The sequence below is a fragment of the Theobroma cacao genome, chromosome 2, assembly GCF_000208745.1.
Source record: "Theobroma cacao cultivar B97-61/B2 chromosome 2, Criollo_cocoa_genome_V2, whole genome shotgun sequence".
Taxonomy (NCBI): domain Eukaryota; kingdom Viridiplantae; phylum Streptophyta; class Magnoliopsida; order Malvales; family Malvaceae; genus Theobroma; species Theobroma cacao.
In genome coordinates this window covers 37,347,736-37,370,799 of record NC_030851.1, presented here as the reverse complement: position 1 = coordinate 37,370,799, position 23,064 = coordinate 37,347,736, and the positions used below count along the sequence as shown (strand labels likewise).

At 33.6% G+C, this 23,064-nt stretch overlaps 2 protein-coding genes across 4 annotated transcripts in view; one reads left to right on the top strand and one right to left on the bottom strand.

Moving 5' to 3' along the window:
• Positions 1-4,107, top strand: part of LOC18609964 (sodium/hydrogen exchanger 8) — a 29,562-nt gene extending 25,455 nt beyond the window's left edge. The window contains exons 20-24 of the mRNA XM_018115005.1: positions 106-324; positions 435-641; positions 960-1,224; positions 2,920-3,239; positions 3,621-4,107. Coding sequence (XP_017970494.1) covers positions 106-324; positions 435-641; positions 960-1,224; positions 2,920-3,239; positions 3,621-3,935 — 1,326 coding nt within the window. The 3' untranslated portion in view covers positions 3,936-4,107. The remainder of the gene's footprint in view (positions 1-105; positions 325-434; positions 642-959; positions 1,225-2,919; positions 3,240-3,620) is intronic.
• LOC18609963 (probable potassium transporter 17) lies at positions 4,523-9,468 on the bottom strand. Of its 3 annotated transcripts, none has more exons than XM_007045342.2 (8): positions 9,252-9,468; positions 8,615-8,837; positions 7,934-8,176; positions 7,807-7,857; positions 7,122-7,382; positions 6,432-6,484; positions 5,984-6,353; positions 4,523-5,672 (listed from the first exon to the last, which is right to left on the bottom strand). In XM_007045342.2, exons 1-8 carry the CDS (start codon positions 9,378-9,380, stop codon positions 4,819-4,821), a joined length of 2,184 nt encoding a protein of 727 aa, XP_007045404.2. In that variant the 5' UTR covers positions 9,381-9,468; the 3' UTR covers positions 4,523-4,818. The 3 variants fall into 3 exon arrangements, with proteins under 3 accessions (XP_007045404.2, XP_017970984.1, XP_017970985.1); XM_018115495.1 differs by having other exon boundaries at positions 8,615-9,038; positions 9,252-9,294; XM_018115496.1 differs by lacking the exon at positions 8,615-8,837 and having other exon boundaries at positions 7,934-8,091; positions 9,252-9,466.

The following is a 23,064-nucleotide window of genomic DNA, read 5'->3' as shown; positions in this document are numbered from 1 at the left end:
AGCTTTTGGTGATCTTTGTCAAATTGCATGATTAAGCTGGTTTGTTCCCTGGATATTGTGATTACACTAATAACGCGATATTATTTTTTCCTTTGCATTCCGCAGACTGACTTGAAGAAGCTTTTAAGGAATCCTCCCTTAGTGAAGATTCCAAAAATAACTGATCTGATAAGTGTCCATCCTTTATTAGGGGCCCTTCCTTCTACTGCCCGCAAACCACTAGAAGCTTCTACGAAAGAAACAATGAAAACACGTGGTGTGACACTTTACAAAGAGGGCTCCAAACCAAAGGGTATTTGGCTTATATCAAATGGAGTTGTCAAGGTGCCTCAAATTTACACATGCAAGTCAGAGCTTGAGATTAGTTCTTCTTAAATGCAACTTAGTTTTTTTTCTTGGAAATGTGTCTTGAGTTTGAATTGGTCATTTGGCAGTGGACCAGTAAAACCAGAAGGAACAAGCACTCACTGCATCCTACCTTTACTCATGGGAGTACGTTGGGCTTGTATGAAGTATTAATTGGAAAGCCATACATGTGTGACATGATCACAGATTCTGTGGTTCTCTGTTTTTTCATTGAAAGTGACAGAATACTTTCATTGCTAAGGTCAGATTGTGCAGTGGAAGATTTTTTGTGGCAGGTAAAATTATTGCCAATAATTTGGCTATTTAACTCTGGTAATTATAGCCTAAAACTGTGAAGTTGTCAGGGTACAAAGTCTTTGGGACCTTATATGTATCCTAACTTATTACTGCTTGACTCAACTATTCAAGTAAGCCTTAAACTAAACTAGTTGGGTTGGCAACATGAGTTCTTTTTCTCCAAGCTACTTGCTCTTCTGAGGTAGCCAGATGCCAGATTTTCTTCATGTATTAGTGTCATTTGTAACTTCAACTCTGTCTTCTGTAGTTGGTTTAATCCAATCTCTGTTCTCTGTACTTTTCCTTCCCCCTCCCAGGAAAGTGCTATTGTCCTTGCCAAACACTTGGTTCCTCAAATATTTGAGAAAATGGGACTGCAAGATTTGAGAGCTCTTATAGCAGAAAGGTCAATGATGACAATATATATTAGAGGGGAAACGATAGAAGTTCCTCACCAATCCATTGGCTTCTTGTTAGAAGGATTCATAAAACCTTTCAATGTTCAAGATGAACTCATCACATCACCTGCAGTTCTTTGGCCTTCACATGGAATTCAAAGTTTCCGAAATGCAGATACATCAGGTAACTTCAATCCTTTTCCTTTCAATCCTTTTCTTTTTTTTTTTTTCCTTTCTGTCCTCTTCCTTCCTAGTCATGATTATTAGTATTTGCTATGGCCTGAAATGACTTATGGACCCTATCAGCTTTATAATGCTTCAACCCACTTTGGTGATAAAATTGAGCTGGCATCTTCCTCTTGGAGACATTAACTACACCCCTTGGCCTATACATTCCTCTCCTCTGCCTCTTGCTTCCAAGTTTCTACTTCACGCTTCCTATCATCCTACTGATTTTACTTCCCACCTTTTCCACCTACCAGAGCATTCTTCCTATCATCCTACTGATTTTACTTCCCACCTTTTCCACCTACCAGAGCATTCTGCACTTCAGGGCGTGTTCCAATTCTCCCCTGTAGCACTCCTCCATTCTACTTCACTCATTTGCAATGAAACCTCATCCCACATTCCTACTTGGTTTCCAAGCAAGCGGTAAGCCATGAGACCAACCTGTTCTATAGCCAAGTAGACACTCCCTATAGAAATAAAACTCATGCCTATAAAAAATTTGAAACCCAAATGTTGTCCAGGAAGAGCACCTAAATTCATCTTCTTGGAACTCTTTAAGAAACATTTTGTTATCTAGAATTTGTCTGGGAATTCTGTTATCACTCATGAACTTTTGAACTGATACTTCAGTTAAGTCTTGTAGGAATATTCTTGTCTATCTAGCTAATCCCTGAGTCTCCATATTCTTGCATTTACCGTCACTAGACCAGTTATTCTAGTTTTTACTTCTTACTCTTTACCTATGATCCACATTAAAAAGGGGGAAAAGGAGGATGGCAACATTGGTTTTTTCTAGGAAACTTCAACGACTTGTTAAAGGTTCAATAGAAGAAGTGTAATATAATATTTTAAATGCCTGACCCTTGCCGTTGCTGACACATTTCACTGGTTTATCTTTACTTCATGATAATTCCAATCAAGATCTATGCAAAAAATCATAAAACTAGGATAAGTTTTTGTTAAACAGAAACAGATTTGGTATTGGTCACAATTTGAAAGACATCTCTCACTTTGTATTGATGTATTTTTAGGTAAGTGTTAATTCTCATAATCAATTGTTATATAAAAGATGCTGAAAATGTTATTGGATGATTGTTAGAGAATATTTTTGCTGATCATTGGAAGTTTAAAAGATTAGTGCCTACCAACTTTAGTTATAGTTAGTTCTCAAAGGCTTTTGCTCCGTTGTTCCATAGAGCATATTTAGGATTGTGAAGAATATTAATTATCATTTTTTGAGGTTAATTTGGCAGCCTTTTTTGAAAACAGTTGATGAATTAATAACAAACTTGTAATAAAATATTAGAAACTGGTATAATGAGCTATGGAAACAACAGATTCTAAAATTTAAGAGATCCATTTTGAGTTCTTTGATAAAATAATGAACTGCACAGAGATTTGATTCTGGAGAAATGGAAGTATGCTGTTGACTTGTGCTTAAAATTATGGCCTAAGTTGAATCATCTAATTCACCTTTTACATTTACTAGATTTAGTGATGGAAATTGTAATTAGATTCACAACTAATAACCCCCGCTGTGAAATTAATAGGGCCAAATGGAACTTAATTGCCGTTTCATAAATTTAAGTATTCTATACTCCTTTTGCGGTGAAGAATATCAAGTATGACTAGTGATGTTTAATGAAACCAGGTGACACAACAGCCAGTTTTTCTCATCAGCAATCCTGGAATCAATTTGAGACAAAAGGGAGCATAATTTATCAAGCTGAGACAAGAGCTAGAGTAATCATTTTTGATATTGCAACGCATGAAGCTGATACTGTTCTGCAGAGAAGTTCATCCTCATTCAATCATTCCCATAGAACTTTAAGCAGAGAACATGGAGGTCTTATGAGTTGGCCAGAACATTTCTACAATGCAAAACAACATGTGCAAAATCATGGAGCAACTGATCAACAAGCAAACAGATTGTCTGCTAGAGCAATGCAGCTAAGCATCTTTGGCAGCATGGTATGTCAAGTGGATGAATTGATTGCTCCTAAGTCAACATACACCCTTATCTTTAAATTGAATTGTATACCAGCAGGCAGAAGTCAATTTCCTCTGTCTTATTTTATCGGTTATGTTTATAGTATCATGGAGTCCGTTCAGTTGACGCTAAGTGACTGCCATTGAGTGATACTTTAGTTGCTGAAAATATCCATTTGTGCTCTTTCTTGTGTGTTTTTTGTTTTTTTTTTAATCTTTTTATTTCTTTTACTCCACCTCTTTCTTTTTATATTTGGTTTGGGGAGGTGTCAGAAATTCTTCATACCTTTCATTTCTTGAAAATAGTCCTAACATAGGCCTTGATTTTTTATCTAACTGCCTTTTTGTTGTTTCACTGACAAGGTTGATGTGCGACGGCGCAGCCGAAGTTTATCAAGGATGAATCTATTTAAGCCAGCACACAGCCTGTCATATCCAAGAGTTCCTTCATATCCTGGCCATCCGCTTGTCTCTGTCAGATCAGAAGGGGCTGCAACTCTAAGGAAGAACCTTGAAGCAAGAAAGTTTACAGGACAGATTCCCCCACCACAAGTGAAGGATTCACACACAAAAGAGGGTCATGTAGATGATGATTCTAGTGATGAATCTGGCGCTGATGAAGAAATCCTGGTAAGGATTGATTCACCTAGCAGCCTATCTTTCCACCAGGCTTCTTGAAGGTTTTTCTATGTCCCAATAATCATGGTTGTGATTTCTTTCTGTACTGTTGTATCATTATAGATCCTGTTGAGTGTCTTTATGAGTTATATAATAAGATATATGCCATCTGACTCAAGCTAGTATCTTTAGTTTTCTTATGAATGAAAGCTTGATTCAAATTGTCTCACCACTTTGTTCCTCCATTGAATTTTAGTAGTCAATGAACTCTTGTTTCTTTTCAATTTCTGAAAGAGAGGTGGGGTAAGGGAAGGGGTGGGGGTTTGTCTTACGGAATGACCTCTTTCCAGGCCCCTGGAATTAAGATCGAAGCTAACTGGAGTATGGAAATAGTGCATTTTGAACCAAACATTGTTCAATTGTTATTTTTCAGAGCATAGGTGAATTAGAAGAAATAGCTGTGTTTGCTGTCATCTACTTTTTGAGAAAACTTCTGAGTCGTAAAAAGGAAGGTGATTTCTTTCATAGTCACTAGTTTTGAATACAGTGGGTAGTTTGAAACAAAGGTCAGTATAAACCAGTAAGTGGACTAAACTTTTCGATATGTAAGTTTCATACTTTATAGGTAAATGAATGAAATTGCAGTGATGTTCTAACTTCCCTGTGCTGTTTTAACTAGAAGTACAAAGTTTATGACAACAATGGCCTATTCCTTTTAGTCTTGGAAAGCAAAATGCTGCCATGCCATGAACATTCATGAATAAAAGGAGCTGGTTTCTTCAACTTCCTGTAAGATTCTTGTAACTACAGTATAATTACTAGCATGAAATAACCTGTGTAAATTAGGAAATGATCAAACCATGATCTGGTATGGCTTGTTCAAAGCTTCTTTAACTTATGCAGTAATTTTTTCCTATTTGATGTCGCTGTTACAATCAATTCTTCAAGCCTCATAAAACATCCCAACCTCAAGACGCTGTGATAGCGGCACGCCAAGAGCAGGCAGTGCAGACCTACAATTATTGTGCAACACTTCATACAAGGCAAGCGTATATCTGTCAAACAAGCTGCTGTTCTTGCCTATGTGAAACCTTGCCTTCCCTCGAATATGAATTACGCCAGCCATTTTTGCCTCTCTCAATTCTGAGATCTCCTCTTGAACCTGTGAAGGATCAGAATCTAAACAAGAAGAGCAGTTTTCTATGTGAACTCGCAAGCTATCAGTAACTTGACTAACAAAGTCATCTCCTTCAAGATTTAGGGAATCAGCATAGCCATACTGAATCACACACGCATAAACTCCTTTAGGGCTTAACTGTTTTACCACAATCCTCTCTTGTGGAGCAACCTTAGGAACCAGTATATATCTAAGGGTTGTAAAAATAGTGACCTTGTGAAGAGAGCTCATGTTTTTCACATAATGTCCGAGGATGGGTGTCAATCCATTTTGTATATTCGTGTAAAAAAAGCACAATCCTGGAACCCTTCGCACGCTTGGGTCTGATAGTAGCACTCCAAGTCTTTCCATGTCAATCCTGTGAGTGAGTTCGTACTCTATCTTCCTCTGTCTTCCATAGTACCAACCAAACATAATGAAGGCAAGAATAAAAGATATGGCAAATGGAATCCACCCACCTTCAGGAATTTTGGTCAAAACCGCACTGACATAGACGCCTTCCATTGTAAAAAAAATGAAGAAGTACATAGCAACCAGCCATGGTGGCGTTCTCCATATAATGATCATGACTAATGTCAGCAATATGGTAGTGATGAGCATGACTAGACTAACAACCACACCTGAAAGAAAGATTTTCTAAATTTGTATGATTCTTCATAGTTAAATATTTGAAATCAAAGAATAATAATAATATCAAGATGACACTAGAAACACCATTGCTGGTGAAAACAACTACAAAGCTTCAGTTTAATTAGCCATTAGCCACTATTCTTCAACATGATACGGTACTGGTGAGATGAGATGTTATTCAGTACCAGAAAATTGTTTAATTAACCAGCAACAGCAAGAGATTTGTTAAAATTTTAAGCAATTAAAAGTAGCCGTTAAATGCAATCAAAAGCAAAATGGTGAGGGGTTCTTTTTACCATACCAAAAGCATTGCCGATATCTTGTCCATCTCCAAATATAAGTATAACTCCAACACAGAAAACCATAAGGATGTAATTGACTTCTGGAGAGTAGACTTCTCCCTCTTTGTTGGATGATGTGTGTACCACCTTGACCCGAGGAAAGTAACCCAGTACAACAGATTGCTTGATGACAGAAAAGGTGGCTGATATAAGTGACTGGCTTGCCACAGTTGCAGCCGATGTGGCTATGATAAAGATTGGCCAGTAAACTATTTTTGGTATAGACTTGTAAAATGCATCCTTATGATCGTTGGGATTCTTGATCAGATATGCTGTTTCTCCGGCATATGTCAGAACCAGTGATGGATATATTGTAAACAAGAAAGCTATCTGTAAGAAAGGAGTGAGGAGGCCATTTTAGGCACAGAGAAGGAAGCCTAAGAGGTGGTACAAGTTATATGTAATTACCTGAATGGAACTTCTGTTAAAATGACCCAGGTCTGCAAACAATGCTTCAGAACCTACATAATATTTTTAGCCAGATAAAAGGCTATGGAAATCAGTTTTATGTTTGACAGGGAAACAAAATCTTAAATTATGCAAATTAATGTCTGCTTCCTGATCCATCAAATTTGCAGTCAAAAACAAAAGCAGCTGATGATGCATAGTGATTCCCACACTTATAATCAACTGAAGGATTTATCTGAGCTCTGTAACTTATGCAATTCATTTTCTACCATCAAATTTTAGTCGCTACTCATGTATATGCACTTGTCATCCTATCCATTTGTACTAAGTTAAAATGGATGTAACTGGTGTCACCTACAGGACAAATGGAAGCCTTCACATGTTCCAGGAAGGAGCCAGGATGAAATCATGAATGCAACTTATCACCTGTTATGACCGTAAACCAGCTCATCAAATCATTATTCACATCTAGTTGCTCACAAATGTTTCTGCAGCAATATTTATTCCTTCTCATCCCTCTCTAAATTTCCTTCAAATCTACAAGGTTATAACCATAATATACAATTTGCAGGTAGTGGTTGGTGTTTGTCATACTCAAAAGTGGTAATCTCATACATGTAAACCAAGATAGAAACAATCAAGTAACTTAGTTTACCAATGATGACATAAAACTTAATAATAGAGGATTACCTGTGATGCAGAGGATGGTACCGCTAAGCATCAGCCAGCCTTCTTTTCCATTTCTCCAGAAGAAACGGATAATATAATGTGGCAATAAAGCCTTGAATATGCTGGGGTAGTGATGTATAATGCTATAAATTCCAACAAGTGGAGTACTCAAGGTCCATGCGCCCATGATGGGTGAAAACAGAAAACTCACTCGAGAGGTGCCAAATTTCTGAAGCAGGAACAGAACAAAAAGAACAACTGCAGAAAGAGCTTCAACTAAAGCTGCAATTCACATATAAGCAACTTGTAAAGCTAAAGGAGGATAAATGCTCACGTATTACTAAAATCATGACCTGCAATAAGATTATAGTCAATGAAGCTGTTATCTGATATACATTATACTCATAAAACTTCCAAAGCTCTTGTTTAAGTTTCCCATATGATAGCTTTTCTCGTACCCCAAAAAAAAAAAAAACCAAAAAACATAAAAAGGAGGTAGTATCAAAAGTGAATCAAACAGATATGATAATCAGTTTCTGTTTCTTTTTATTTGTTTATTCATTTTGAATCTTAACAGTTATTTATGGCATATTAGACTCTAATAACACAAAGAACAGACTAATTGAGAGAATACCATACTAAGATGATAGCTTCTTATCACAGCATACATCTAACAAGGGTGGGATTAAAAGCTTTAAATACTTACATTTAGAGACAGAAGGAAAGGGTGCTCTTAATCCATCCATTGCTGATAACACTGTCAAAACATTTGAAAGTCAAAAGGAAATACTCAAATAATTACGAATAAAACAACAACAAAAAACCAAACATACCTGAGATTGCCGGAGTAAGAATACCATCGCCAATTAGCATACATGTGCCTAACATAGCAATGAAAAGCAGCAACCTTCTGGCAACTATACTTGTTTCAAACACTTTGCCAAGTCTGCTTTTCCCTTTAGTCCCCTCATGAAGAACAGATCGTGAGCGACTGGAGTTTAAATAAGAATGTTTAGAAGAAAGGATTCCAATATTCATATTTCTACAAAGTAATGAATACAAGGCAAATGTTCCACCTGCATCCAATCAGTCATTGGCCAAGTCAGGAAATCATGTGCAGTAGTGCTTAAAAGAAATGTAAAATTTAAGCTCCTGTTAATGGAAAGTTGAGATAAAATCTCGAAGAAACTAATAAGTGAAAATGTTTTGACCATGAGAATTAGAATTCAAATCATATTATCAAAACAAATTATGTTGTGAAAGAAACACAGAATCAGGACTGCAAATCCAACAACTATCAGGGCCTTGCCCCATAAGCATAAGCACATCCAAGAAACTAATAAGCATAAGCACTTAAACCCAGCAAGTGAAAAGAAAACATCCAACTTATCTTGCTTAAAACAGATAAGGGTCTTGGAAAAGAAACCAGACAGAAACTAAATACAGAATAAACTATGCTGGCTAGCTCATAATCACGAAAATTTGAATGTTAGCAAGACAAATATTTTACAAACCTTCACCCTGATCATCTGCCTTAAGAGCTATACTGGCATACTTGACAACCCCAATGAGAGTAAGAGTCCAAAACATGATGCTATAGATTCCCAAGTAGTCTTCTTCAGTTGGAGAATTTAAAGTCATTGATGGATATACATAGAGTGGGGATGTTACAAGCCCTCCAAATACAACTCCTAGAGTCTTGTATGCAAGTATCAGATTGCTCCAACTAAAAGTGTCCTGATTTCAAGAGTATATGTCAATTTACATATTTGGTTTCCAATCCATTAAATTTTCAAAAACCACAGATAGAACCAATCAAAAAAAAAAAAAGGAACCGTCCGAATTATAAGCCACTCAAAACTCATCAGGTTGCAATATCTGAACTTGCTGGTCCATGTTAAGTATATAAGAGTGATCAAAATGCGGGATGAAAACCAACTATACAGTAAAAAAAAAAGTTATTCCAAGCCAAACTGATAGAGAAAGAGATAGAGAACAGATATAATGAACGCATAACCCAGAAACTCAAAGTTTCGAAACAAGCCATTGCAAGAAGAATCTATCCGTTGAAGAAGAAGAGCAATCTATACATATACGTGTGCAACGGACACGAGAGGAAGTGAGATAACAATGGTGAGAAAGAAAAAGTACCTTGTTGTCAGTAGACTGAACCATGGCGGTGCTGCCTTGGGGGTAGTGAAGATAGTCGCAGTGATGACCATTGGTAGAAGCAGAATCAGCAACTACTTCAGTTAGAGCCGCCTCTGACTGTATATCCATTCTGATGAATGAGGAGCTTTAGCTCTAACTTAGAACTTAGAGACCAGAGAAACATACACACATTATATACACAAAGAGTCCGGATTTTTGGGAAGCTACTCCCGACGGGTAATTAATCACTGCACTTTTGGGTACCCATTTATTGAAGTTATTCAACCTTTACATTGTTATTAAAAAAGGATAAAAAATATATATATCTTGAAAGCTTATTTTATTTTAAAAATGGTAAATTTCAAATTGAGTTATTTAAGTCTCTGAAATTTTTTTAATTAAAAATTATTAAATAAATTGAACCCGAAATCTCAAAACCAATAAATTATTAGAGTTTAATGAATAGATTAATAATATGTAAAAGTTTCATCATAATTTTCAATGAAAATATTTGTTCTAGTAAATTATATATTGGCAATTATTCAAAGTTTTGTGCATTTGATGTGTGCAACAAACATTATGAATACACTTGTTTTTATTAAACATAAGGAATTTTAAGAGGGGAAGGAAATGAGATTGCAACCTTAGCATATATCACACCTCCTTAAACAGAGGTAACCACCACTAAGTTTAGCATAAGTTGTTACACACTCTATCAATCGGTCATTTTCAATTTTATATAATTTTATTCTCTCGTTCTTAGTCTGATACTTTATTAAGTTAAGCTTACATCTTATACTTTAAAAGAATTATTAAAGACGAAAAGGCAGAAAGAAAAAAGAAGTGAGGAAAGTGGCATGTTGAAACGTGGTAGGATGAATCGTGGGTGGTCACTAACGTAGTTGCGTTGCGTAAGCAGTCGTACGCTGATGCAATGAGTTTGTAAATTACTTTTTCTGGTTTATTGGAAACTTTTTGGGTTAGTGGAAGACTTCACCAATGACTTTAATAGTGAAAATGAAGTTTATTTTGTCTTCTACTTGTGTTGGGATCTGAGTTAGGTTTTTGGATATTATCTTAAAGATTTTAATGTGTTGTTATTTATTTTAAATGAATTCTTTTTCGAAAATAGTACTTAACTAATACTCACTTGAGAGGTTTAAATCTCTTCCTCTCTCTAGTCCAAATGCCAACAATTGATTTGATAAAAGTATTAATAATGCAGAAAGCTACAAAAACATTGCAATCAGTGCCCACCGAATTCCTCTGTTGCAGAGGTTTTGATATAATATTTTATATTTGGTGTGGAAGACTTTGGGAAGGACTTGCTTCATTTTCTTTTTCTACAGTGGAGAAAAAAAGTAGGGTTTACATTTATTTTGCATTATTATCATTTAGAACGTGTTTAAGGAAAGGGAGCACATCCACTCAGGGTACTGATTTTGGCTTTGACTAAGAGGGGGTTTGGTATTGTGGAAGTCTTCTTCTTTCTCTGTAATTTAAATGGATATGTAATGATTTTATAATGTTTGATTTGTAAATAAGTAAAGGAAATGCACTTGCAATTGTAACGCTATCACACTGAGGTGAGAGAATGCCATTCCTCCAACAGAAGGAAAGTTAAAATATTTTTTTCCCCGACACTCGCTTTCTATTTTCTTTTCTTTTCTTCTTCTTCCTCTCCCAGCTCACCTGCACATTTCACTGAAATCCTCTTCTGCAACATGGCTCTTGCTGTCCTTACAATACACAAAAAGCAAGACTTGACTCATGCACATGTTCCTCGGGGTTTCCTAAAAGCGCCCCTCATTCCAGTCTCAAGCCTATCAGCACCAACACATGAAAGCATCTTGTTTTTTTTACTGAAGAAGATGAAAGCATCTTGTTGATCCGTAGAACATGGAAGGGATGAACCCTCAGTCTCAAATGGAGCATATTTGGCCATGTACTTGTTGCAAGCAATTGAAGTAGCCTGCTTTCTATTTGTTGAAAAAAAAAAATTGTTATTAAAAGTATTTACTATTTACTTTAAAAAATTAAAAAGAGAAATTATTAATCAAAAAGTTTAAAGATAAAAAAAATTAAAAGATTCTCTGGATAATGATTTTTATTGTTTATGTGATAATAATCACCTAAGACCTGGCCACCTTAAATATAAGGAAGAACAAAATTTTGGAAAATTTGGTAAATGACAAAGTTGATGTGAAGGGAAAGTTGGAAAATTTTGGAAAAATGACTAATTTGAAGATCAAAAGCACATGATAAAATTGAGTTGCCCCTCTAACATGGGATATTCATCACAACTATCAATCAATCAATCAACCCTTACCAACTTGTAGACGACTTTAATAATATAATCAAAGTTTGAGTATGTAATACCCCATCTCATATAAGATATGATTATGATTACGATTATTAAAATTTATATAATAATTTAAATCAATCACTACTAATAACTTAAGTTTAAATTTTAAAAAATCACGTGATTTAAGTTTAAAAAGTTATTGAATCAGTGGTGCTTGACTTATCAATTGCAAGTGAACATATTAATCATTTGATTTAGGTCTGAGCCAAAATATGCATGTTGCTATTCATACATATATTTCCCTAAAAATAATAAATCAATAATGATAGTTTATCCATTGCGGGTGAACGTGTTAATGATTTTAAATATAATTTTACAAATTAAATACACATTTTCTCAAATGATTATTATTACACACGCAAAAAGATATAATCCTTTGTTTGACTCGTAATCTTATCATTTCTTTCCTAATATATAAACCTGTGAACTTTAAACAAATAATAATAAAACTGAAATTCTGACTGTTAAGGTGTCCCTTTTGAAGATTGAAATGGTGAAAGTTGCTATCCAATATTTCCACTAATTAATTATCTTATCCCTTAGCCTTACATGCAAAACCTGTCCAATCTTTTTCTAATGAAAGCATGATGGGCCGAATGAAAATCCATTCGGTCATCCAATCCGTAAAAGGGCCCAGCTTGTTGTAACAATATCCATCAACATGATTTTAACAAAATTGAGCATCAACTTCTAGCCCTGAAATTGATTTTTTTGTTGGCATAAATGCATTGATTTTAAAATTGTAATCAGGATTTTTTTGCATTTTCATTTTTGTTTTTTATTGATGTAATAATTTTAATTTTACATTAAATAAGTTAAAGGAAAGTTTTATAAAACAAAAAACAATTTGAAGTTTTTTTTTAAACAAAATTAATTAAAAAGTTTTTTTAATTGAAAGCTAATTATAGTTAAAATATGATATAAAGTTATTTGAATGAAAAGCTAAAATTCACTTATTAAAATCATCATAATATAATATAATTAAAATATTTTTATTTATTATTTGATATATAATCTTGTATCTAAAAAACAGAATTGAAATATCTCTTTCTTCAACTAAAGAAACCTATTTTTATAAGTGAAAATGATGTAAAAAAGCGAAACAATATGACATCGCTTTTACGAATTCCTTTTGATATATACTTGTGTTCACATGCTCGTAGTGTGAACACGTACCCATGCTATTTGACCGGCATAATACTATTAATAAATCTAGCAAGAGCCGTCACGCGCTCCAATTTTCTTACAATAATACTCATATTTCTTAATATCTATTACATAATATAAAAGTAAGGTTCCTAAGGCCACTCAATTAATGTCTCTTAGGCTTTACTAAGGGGCCTAATTAGCTATATTAAAGGAAAGGAAAGAAAAGGAAATAAAATGATCTAAAAATATTCTTATTAAATAACAAAATAAGTGTGGCATAAAAATACACACTTAATTAAATAAAATAAATATATGATTAAATAACATATTTAAAATATTTAATTACTATGAAGTTGATAAAATCATATATGAATTATTAAAGAAAAATAATATCATTAATATTATGTTAATAAAAAATTAAAATATATATCCAATACTATTTAATTATAATGTAAATGTTAAAAATGATTTTCAATTTTTTATTTTCCTTTAAACATAACTAATTATTTTATTAATACAGCAATATAATATGTTTATATATTTCTTTAAATAGATTAAAGATAATTTAGTTCATACTATTCTTTTTATATTGTCAAAAAAGAAAGAAATGAAAGTGCAGAATGTGTAATATAAAAATAACATACTTAATTGATTAAATAAATCAATGAAATATGATTAAATAATAAATTCAAAAGGTTTGAATATTTTACATATAGTATTCTTATATTGAGAAGTGATATAACGTAAGAAAGTCAAATTCATATTTCATTTTTTCAGATTGAGGATGAAAAATTATTATTTTAATAAAGAGATACATACACTTATCATTAAACAAAATAGTTAAGTCTTAATTTCATCTTTTACATTACATTTCATTCTATTAGTTATATCTAAACAGAAACTTTTGGAAAGTTTAATTGGTTATATTAACAATATTAAGATTAATATGAACAAAAAATAAAAATATTAAATTAATATCAATTACTAATAAATAAATAATAATCTGAATGTTTTTATGATATATTGATATTAACATATATACTAAAATATGTAAAAAAAACTATATAAATATTTTAAAATTTTACAAATTATTCAAATAAAAACATTTTACCCTACAGCAACGCGTAAGAATAATCCCAAACTTAACTTAACAGTTAGAAAAATATGAATCTTCACGTCTTTTTACAATTACATCTTATACTATTGTTTAATTGCCCATAAATTAACTTATTTTAGTATCTCAAGATTGGATGTGAATAATATTAATTATCATTAGTTAAAATATCACTTATCATTTTATATGAATAATATTAATTATCATTAGTTAAAATATCCTGATATGGTATTAATATAGAAGGTGAAAAATATCACATGATCATATTATCATGTCAAATTTAATATACCATGTCATCATCAGTTATGATATATTAATATGTTATATCATCATAAATTATGACATTTTAGCATGACAGGCCTGTATCACGCAACATAAAATAACAAATAACATTTTAATTGACTCAATTATTAGTGATAATGGCTTGTTTAACTCAAAACTAAAGTATAAAAGGGTTTATTTGGTTAAAAAAAAGTACAAAGGTTTATTTGACTCAAAATAAAAATATTATGACTTAATTAAATAGAATAAAAGTATAAAGACTTATTTGAATTTTCTTAAATAGTTTAGAAATTTTTTTAAATATCATGTCTAAAGAATTCATAAACAAAAAATAATATATCTAAAATAAAATTTTAATATTAAAAATTAATATTTATAATTGAATTTTATTAGTGAATACCTTAAAACTATTATCCAAATTTGTGATGAATAGTAATTTTACTATCAAAATTTGATTATTAATTATCTTAATTTTAATTAATCGACTCGAGTAACATAGGATACTCCATTACAGGATAGTCATTAACATACCTATAACCAGTGGCGATGCATTCATTTACGTGTTGAATGACTTGTTAGGCAGATGTTGAACAATGTATATGGCGATTAAACCCTATATCCAAAGCTCTCCTTGGTTTAGTTGTGCCAACGATGAGCGCAAATAATTGGCGTGTTTGGATTGGAAAATTTGGAATTCTAGGGGGGAGAGTGAGAAGGAGAGGACCCGTTCAATTGAAATCAAAGTAGCCAAGCTAATAGATGGTAAAGTAGGGGATTTTGGGAAAGATATGGGCATTAGAGGTTTTCAGCTCTCGAGAACGAGTCTAGGTCTCACCAAGTTAGAAGCGCGGCTCTGTCATTTGTATACACCAACCCTTCACACGCGGCTTCACTCGGTTTGCCCGCGCTTTTAAACTGGCACCATTGCGCTTTGTATATTAACCTGTCGGTGTGCCAGCCAAGCCCTAACCAAGCGATCCTTCCCAGTTCCTGCCCCCATCCTGACTTTTGAGTTTTAACAGCTCACATCGTACTATGGCTGCGTCTACTTGCCAACCTGGAGCAGCCACCAGGGTTCGAGGATATCCCCTACGTCCTAGTGGTGCAGCAGCGAAAGCGCCTCGTTGGATTCCTCTGCGCGGCCAAGTCCTCAAGAGAATCCTCAAACTTGTATTCTCTTTCTGTCTCTGCGGCAATAAACCCCCATCAACAGAAAGCCATTCCATGGTCTATCCTTCTTGAAATCCTTGTTTCACGACAGTTTCTTTACATTTAGTTTCTTTCTTGCTTTTTCTTTTTTTTTTGAAAATTAGTTTCTTTCTTTCTTAGCTACCCGTTTTCTTAGTTTTAGCTGCCATAGCTATTCTTTTAGCAGAAGTAAACAACAATGAATGATTTTCAACAAAGGGAGAAGATCAAAAGAGTTGGCAAATGGGTATTTTCCCAGGTACCCAAGGAAGCTTAACAAGTTGAGAACCAAAAGGCAACCAATTGTTTTTTCTTCTTCTGATCATTTATATTCTTTATTCTGTTAGGTCTGTCAATTGTCAATAATGGCTTCGTTTTTTTAAAGAAACACAACAAATCTGCTTGAGTTCAATGTTGTAAAACTCAATAATGGAAATTTTAGGAGTTTTTTGGTTATAGTTTTGATCAGGGGATAACTGGAGCTGATAGCCGTGCCATGGCCTTGGGTAGTTTTTTCCTCCTGTTGCACTCTTGTTCAAATGATTGCAACTGAGCTTTGCTTTTGTAATGGCAGTAACTCTTACTTTTTGATTCATTCTCCGCACTGATCTTGATCAAAATTTAGTGAAATAACTGGCAGAACAGGGGAGCAGTCTCTGCTTCGCCGACACCACCTTCATTTTCATGAAAATTCCTAGTGAGCAACGATCCTTGCAACTTAGAATTAACTAAAAAGGATGTTATCACGTGATGGAACTACTTGTGTTTCATTCCATCAATCATCTAAAGTAAATTTGTTCATCGATGAGAAGGGAAATTTTCCAAAAGTGCAAAGTTGCATGCGTAGGACCAGAGTTTGATCATGACTCGTGATCTAGGGTTAAGGCAGTACCACGTTGGGATCATTAATTTGTTTTCTTTACCATATGCTTGATTTTTTGAGATTACACATATTCGATTAATTTATGAGTTAGGCACCATTATATAAACAAAACAGTATTAACTACTCCTACCATGGTCAATGTGATTCAAATACTTTTTACTCATTAATGAATGAAGAAATGTAAAACAAAATTTGGTCAATATCTACCCATTATGTATGAGTATCTTTCTATCAATTGCTCAACAGGATAAATACTTTATCACTAGGAGCTGTTCTTGTTTCTTTTCTCGACTTGAAAAACCAAAATTTGAGAACAAAACGTGTCTGGCTGAGTCGTCTTTGACTTGTAGTATATAATTATTTTAATAAATTTTAAAAGCACCTACATCTGTAGCATATAAAAATGTAAATCGTACTGTACGGAAATCAATCAGGGGTTTTAATCTGGTGCGACAGCCGCTACATTTTGTTTTCCGAGGAGAAGAAATGATTGGAACCATGTTGCAAGGTGGCATGATTTAGTTGGATAATAAGTTGAAGGTCAGGTGCTCATGAAGTTGAAAGTTGGGGGAAGGAATCCTTTGATTTTTGACCGGGATTTCTTTGAACAAGTAAAGCTTTGACCCAACGTCAAAGTGCAGACTTTAGAGTTTGACCGGTCATTGGTGAACGAGATGACGGCGGTCATTTTGTTAAGAAGGTAGCCTTGGACAAAAACCTGACTACTCTTAGCTAAAGAACGAAATGGGAATACAAGACTTTGTATTTTTTCTAATTTTTCATCTGCATCTATCAATTTATTACATTTAATTGCCTCATTGACATTCTCCAAAAAAAAATTGACTCCTTGACCAAGTGACTAATTGATTGTCTCCCATTTTTTCATAATACCTAAAAAAAAGTGTCAAATTATTCAAAAGATTTTAAATATATTTTTAATATTTTATTACATAAAATCCAATCATTATATTTTTATTTTGATTTACATAGACCTTCATAATTAATTGTTATTAATTAAAATATCATTTGTTAATCTTTTATATTATATAGTGCTGACATATTATAATATATAATGACATGATTACGTGACATTTTACATTTCACGTTAACGTCAAATTATTGTCAAATAAGTATAAAATGATAAATGATATTTTAACTAATAATAATTAGTTAATTGTTAATCATAAAAGCCTATTTGATTCAAAATAAAAATACACAATTTTAATTGAATGTAATAAAAAATATTGATTTATTTGAATTTTATTGAATGGATTAAAAATTTCCTTATAGATAAACTTTGTCACGTAGGCCAAAGAAAAGTTATGCTATCAAACAAAAAAAAAGGAAAATTTATACTAGTAGAAATTGGAATGTTGTGTTTATGATTCCTCCATGGATATTACTAATTGGTATGGTTATTTTTTTATAAAATTTAAATTTTATATTTTTTAATCTAATAATAAACTTGTAAGAATCATCATAAATTAATTTAAAAACAAATTTAAAACATTTGAACCTAATTTAGTAATTAGTTACCAAATAGAATTGAAGTGTCAAAATTAGGTTTTATACTTGAAGATGTTAGCTCAAGCCAAATGTTTTTTTTTCTTTCTTTTGAAGCGTAATTCCATCCATACATCCATCATGCATGGAGAAGGGAACAGAAGTTAAAGGAAGAAACTGGGCCTGCTAGAATAGATTATTGGGCTTTCATTAAAACTTTGAGCAAAGCTCAACCTCAACTTGTTTATAAAAGCCCATCCGAAATCTAATCTTACAAAATTTATAATCAACTCTAATACAAGGATCTCCTATTCAATATTTTATTATTTCTTGTACTAATTATAGCATATATCTTTCAATGAGCTGAAGAAGATAGAAACCATGATTAATCCACGTAGCCTGTCTCCATTCCATTGTGATCCCATCTCCTCGATCCTTCTATGTCATATCCCATTCCTCATTTCTGTTGTTTTCAACGCTTTCTGTTTCTTTTTCCATTTTGAGCACACTGTAGTGTTGCCTACTTGCCTTGTCTTTTTGTCTCTGCTCGCATCCATAAAAGATCTAAATGTGCTTTGATGAACTCACTCATTGCCCAAACTAGTAACCTACCTAATTGCACCCTTTGATCAAGAACGACCCCTTGATAAAATTCAAGTATTCAACCCTTAGGTTTTCAATTTTTTATTTTCCATAGTGGATGAATGCCAAGTGACCTAATCTTAACCTATCCATAGGTGAATTGGTAAGATAACCAAACGAAGGTAGTAATCCAAGGCGTTTTCCAAAAGCTAAAAGAAGGGTGCTGTGAGAGAAGCCTGAAGCCAGGGCACTTAAATTCAACATGAATGGTACTTCAAAGGGTAATTCGAGCGATTCCGGAATTGGTGGAATTCTTTGAGATGATTAAGGGGAAACTCTTGCTTAATTTTTGAAATCTATTAGACACTTGGACTCCAATTTGGCAGAGCTTTTAGCAGTTAAGGAGGTTGTATTAATCTATGCTGCTACTAATTGGCGCCTATTTCATCCTCTTTTTCTTGAATGTGATTCTTACAACGTGGCAAAATAGATTTCTAATCCTACAGATGTGCCTTGACGACTGAGACTTCTTGTCATTCTGATTTTAAATTTATTCAAAAAAATTCAACACTAGAGCATTAGACACATTCCCAAGTCATCCAACGAGGAAGCTCGCGAGCTTGCTAAATAGGGCTTCAAAGGACTAGCGACTTGCTGTGGATCACACCAGAGGTAAGCACAATTAACCCAAGCATGATTGATGAGTTCATTGTAATTCTTATGAGTTTAAATACATTCTGGAATTGTGTGACAACGATGGTTACTGTTTTGCTATTTGCTTGCATGTTTTCCTGGTGCCAATGATGGGATTGTGATTGATGAGTCATTTGTGGCAAATGTTGATGTTGAATGATTTGACAATTATCTTTGTTAAACTAATATTGAGCTGTTTTCTTTGGAGAATTTTTGTTTAAGGGGGGCATGTGTTTGAAATGTATAGATCATGTCCTCCCATTGTTTGTTCAATTTTGTACAGGGGAATTTAAGATTATTGAGTGCTGGAAATGGTGGTCCTGTTGACCCCTTTATTTTGTATAAACAGCAAATTGGCTGGTCTTTTTTGTTTAGGTACAGTTACTTTATTCAATGAAATTCATATGTTTTTCAAAAAAGAAATTTATTATCCTTTATGCAATAGTATGTTACTTCTTGATTTAATTGTTATTTTTTTCAACTTAATTACTCTTAAAAGAGTTATTATATATAGGTTTTAGTCTATATATATATACTCAAAAAGTGAAAGAAGATTCTCGTGTAAAGTTTAAAAACAGGGCAAAGCGAGAGTACTGAGCAAGAGACAAGAAACATAAGCTGCTTGTTTTGATACCATAAAATATTAAAATGCCGTCTAACCCTTTAGGGTTTGGGCCTTTGTATCTATAGTAACTCTTGCACAAATAAAGGCAAGTGTAAAGGTGTAAAATTAATACACACATGACAGCAACTAAGTCTTACATACATATATATATTGACTAAAACCTATGATAACTCTAGTAACTTTTCATATTTGTTTTTCTTTTATGGGAAAAAAATAGTGAAAGGAATAGCTAAAAGTGACCGTATAACTTATTGAACGTTTGGTCAAAAAGAAACAACAGTTTCAAACATATGCACTGTTAAGGACTGTGTGTGGTTGCATACTCCTAAGCCTCTAACCTTTGTCCTGTAGCAGCCCAATGTCTGGCTGGTTGTTTGGTTCCACTGCACCAAATGCATTGCAGCCTTTGATGCCAGTCTTGTGAAGGGGGGAGTTGGTGTGGTTTGCAGGACTGGTGGCATATGGACTAGCAACAACTATCTCTTGCAATTTTCCCTTGGCAGGAGGGGCTTGAATATTGCTAAAGGCAGTCAATACACCTCAAGGGAATAATAATATCCGGTAATGAAATTAAGACTTTCAAGTTTCCACTAGTCAAATTTAAGGAGCTCACGGCAGACGTCACAGAAGCCAAAAGGTATATATGAAAAACAGAAAATACGACCCATGCATAAAAGTATATAGAACAAAAATTTGCTTCCTGCTCTTCCTTCCTCCTCACATGATAGCTAGCTATCGGCTGCCTGATAGCTAGCTGCTCTGTATTCCAATTGTTTATACAAAAATGTTGTTTTACTCCTTTCGTCCCTTGTTTGTATATTTGTTTAATTTCATTTAGCAATTTTCACGCAATTTTTTGTTAAAAAAATTATTAAATTACAATTAGTGTACTTTATATTAAAATTTTAATTTTTTAAAAATTTTGTTTAATTATTTTAATGCTAAAATTAAGAAAAAAAGAAGTATTCACTTGAAAAAGGGCAAAAAAATGAAGTCTATGATCATACGAAAATGGGTTGTCACTTGTCAGTCGTTGCTAGCTGATCACTGACTGCCTCTTGTCTTGTGCATGCCTCGCCTTGCCTTCCAATGTTGGATCTTACGTCACCAGGTGTTCTTTATGACGTCATTACAATGTACTGAATTAAGCAAAAAAATACCGTACGCGTTGATAAATTAATTATATAATATATATTGTTTTCTTTTTTCAAGAGAAATAGTAAAACCAATTCATAATTTCCAATATAAAAAGGGGAAGAGAATCCAATTCTCACAATTTGGGATTTGGAAAAAAGAAAAGGCAAAAGCAGGAAATATTCTCACGTCTATCTAGGATTTTCTTTTCTATTTGTTATTTTTCCCCTTTTTATAAAATTAAAATAAAATAAACAAAGAGCAAAAGGGATAACATTAATCACGCTGAGTAAATTATTTTATTTTCCTTTGGTCAAAGGAAAAAACACAAAAAACAAAAAGAATGAGTAAATTTAAAAAAAGTGACGGCAGATAAAAAAGATAGGCAAATAGATTTTCTAGACTTAAAGAAAAATATTTCCACTTTTACATATCAAATCAAAACAGTGGAATAGATAATATATGTAAAAACATGTGCATGTCACTAGTTACCTTAATTGAATGATACTATTAATATTATATATATATATATAAGCGGCCTAAATTAAAATGGTGTTATTTAATTTAAATTAATGATAGTTAAAGTTTAAAAGTTCAAATTAATAAAGAAAATAATGAAAAATCTGAATGGGGTCTACCTAATCCGATATTGTAATGAGGATAGGTATACATGATCTAAAAGGTCAAAAGCTTCTTCACCTAAACAAAAATTATAATCATGTTGTAAAGAGACAAAACCCTAATCTCCATCATTTCCTATTTCCTTGTCACGCCCCACCACCCCCTGGTGGTTTTTTCAACCACGTCGCTGCGACTTTTTGCCTTACAGCTGTGAGAAAAGAGTTCCCTCGACTCTCATGAGTTGCTCTGCCTCACATTCATCACCCTTGGATTTATCTGACCATCCCCAGCGACCATTGTGGAAGAGTCAAAAGGGTGTCCAATCGTGGTGATTCAGGGTGCAGGTGAGAACAAAGAGAGGGTAGGAACATTTGAGGTTTTATTTTGGGTCCCACTGCTCATATTCTGTCTGGGTGTATGCGAAGTTTTCAAATAGGTGGGTGTTGACCTAGGGAGAAGAAGACAATCAATCCCGAACCAAGTAGATATGGAAGAATTTGAGCTAACAACCACAATAACATTAGACTAATGATTGGAGCATTTCATGAATTTTATAAGATAACCATTTTTCCTATATCCCTAAAATTTCACTACACTAAGTAATACTAGTGAAGTAGTGACTGTTTATTCAAAATGGGAACAGAAAAATTTAGCTTAGTGGCATGACAGTCGCTTGAACGAGCAGGAGATATACATGTACTGTGCTAATATGGAAGATGAAAAAAAAAAAGCAGAAGCCATTTAATGTTTGCCACTACGGACGTACCTAACACCATTTTGACATATAGTCGCAACTATATATCTTACTGCTTTTTTTCTTTTCTCTCCATTATCATAAATAATTCAGGTATACAGTTGCCAGGCTTGCCTACCTTGCCAAGAAAACAGATACACTAGTAAAATCTTATTATGAGCTGCTATTTTGTCTGGTAATCCGATGAATCACCTATGAATTTATAATTCACTGGGGAATCTATCTGACTCCAATTTTAGAATTTCATTACCCATAAATTTGTGACTGTGAGTATTCAGTGTATTGATGCAAGCTATAGGACATTGCATGCCCTACACGATAGGGCAATCTATTGTAGCAGCCTTGGGAAACACTGAATTTTGGCTTTGATTGGATGACTGAATGGTGGATTTGCATGCTTGTGCGTTTTCATTAATAATGCCAGGACAGAAATGGATCATTCACTCTTCCTACCCACTGATTGCTTCAAGTTCTTTAATACTAAACTCAAAGGTCTATAAAAGACAAAAGAATCCTCAATTTAACAAGTACCAAAGATGCTGTTCTTCTGTTTCTATTATCTGATTAATAACTCAGTTGGACGTTCTCAGGTCAAGGCCTACAGATATAACTCAGTTTGATTTCTTGCGTATTGGATATATATATTTGAACCTAAACTGAATCTGGCCAAGCACAATTGCCTTCACACCCGGGGTCAGGTCCATGATTATTCAGACCATAGGGAAAGCATTTGCCTTGGCTGGTGTCCTTGTCAAGCAAGAATTGGAAACAATGATTTCGGATGGCTTTTCCTTTTTTCTTCTATATTCCATTTCCTTTTCCTTCTTTGTCCTCCTTTCACCCTTTTTTTCCCTTGCTTCCTCTTCACGTTCCATTTGATTCAAAGAGCAAATCTTTTTCTCATAAAAGTAGAAAGCTAG

Excerpts from the sequence above, each read along its gene's own strand:
- LOC18609963 (XM_007045342.2), bottom strand. The coding sequence starts at position 9,380 with ATGGATATACAGTCAGAGGCGGCTCTAACTGAAGTAGTTGCTGATTCT. Across the intron at positions 6,485-7,121 it reads TACCATCCTCTGCATCACAG|GTTCTGAAGCATTGTTTGCA; the intron begins GTAATCCTCTAT and ends AATATTATGTAG. Across the intron at positions 6,354-6,431 it reads TTAACAGAAGTTCCATTCAG|ATAGCTTTCTTGTTTACAAT; the intron begins GTAATTACATAT and ends CCTTTCTTACAG.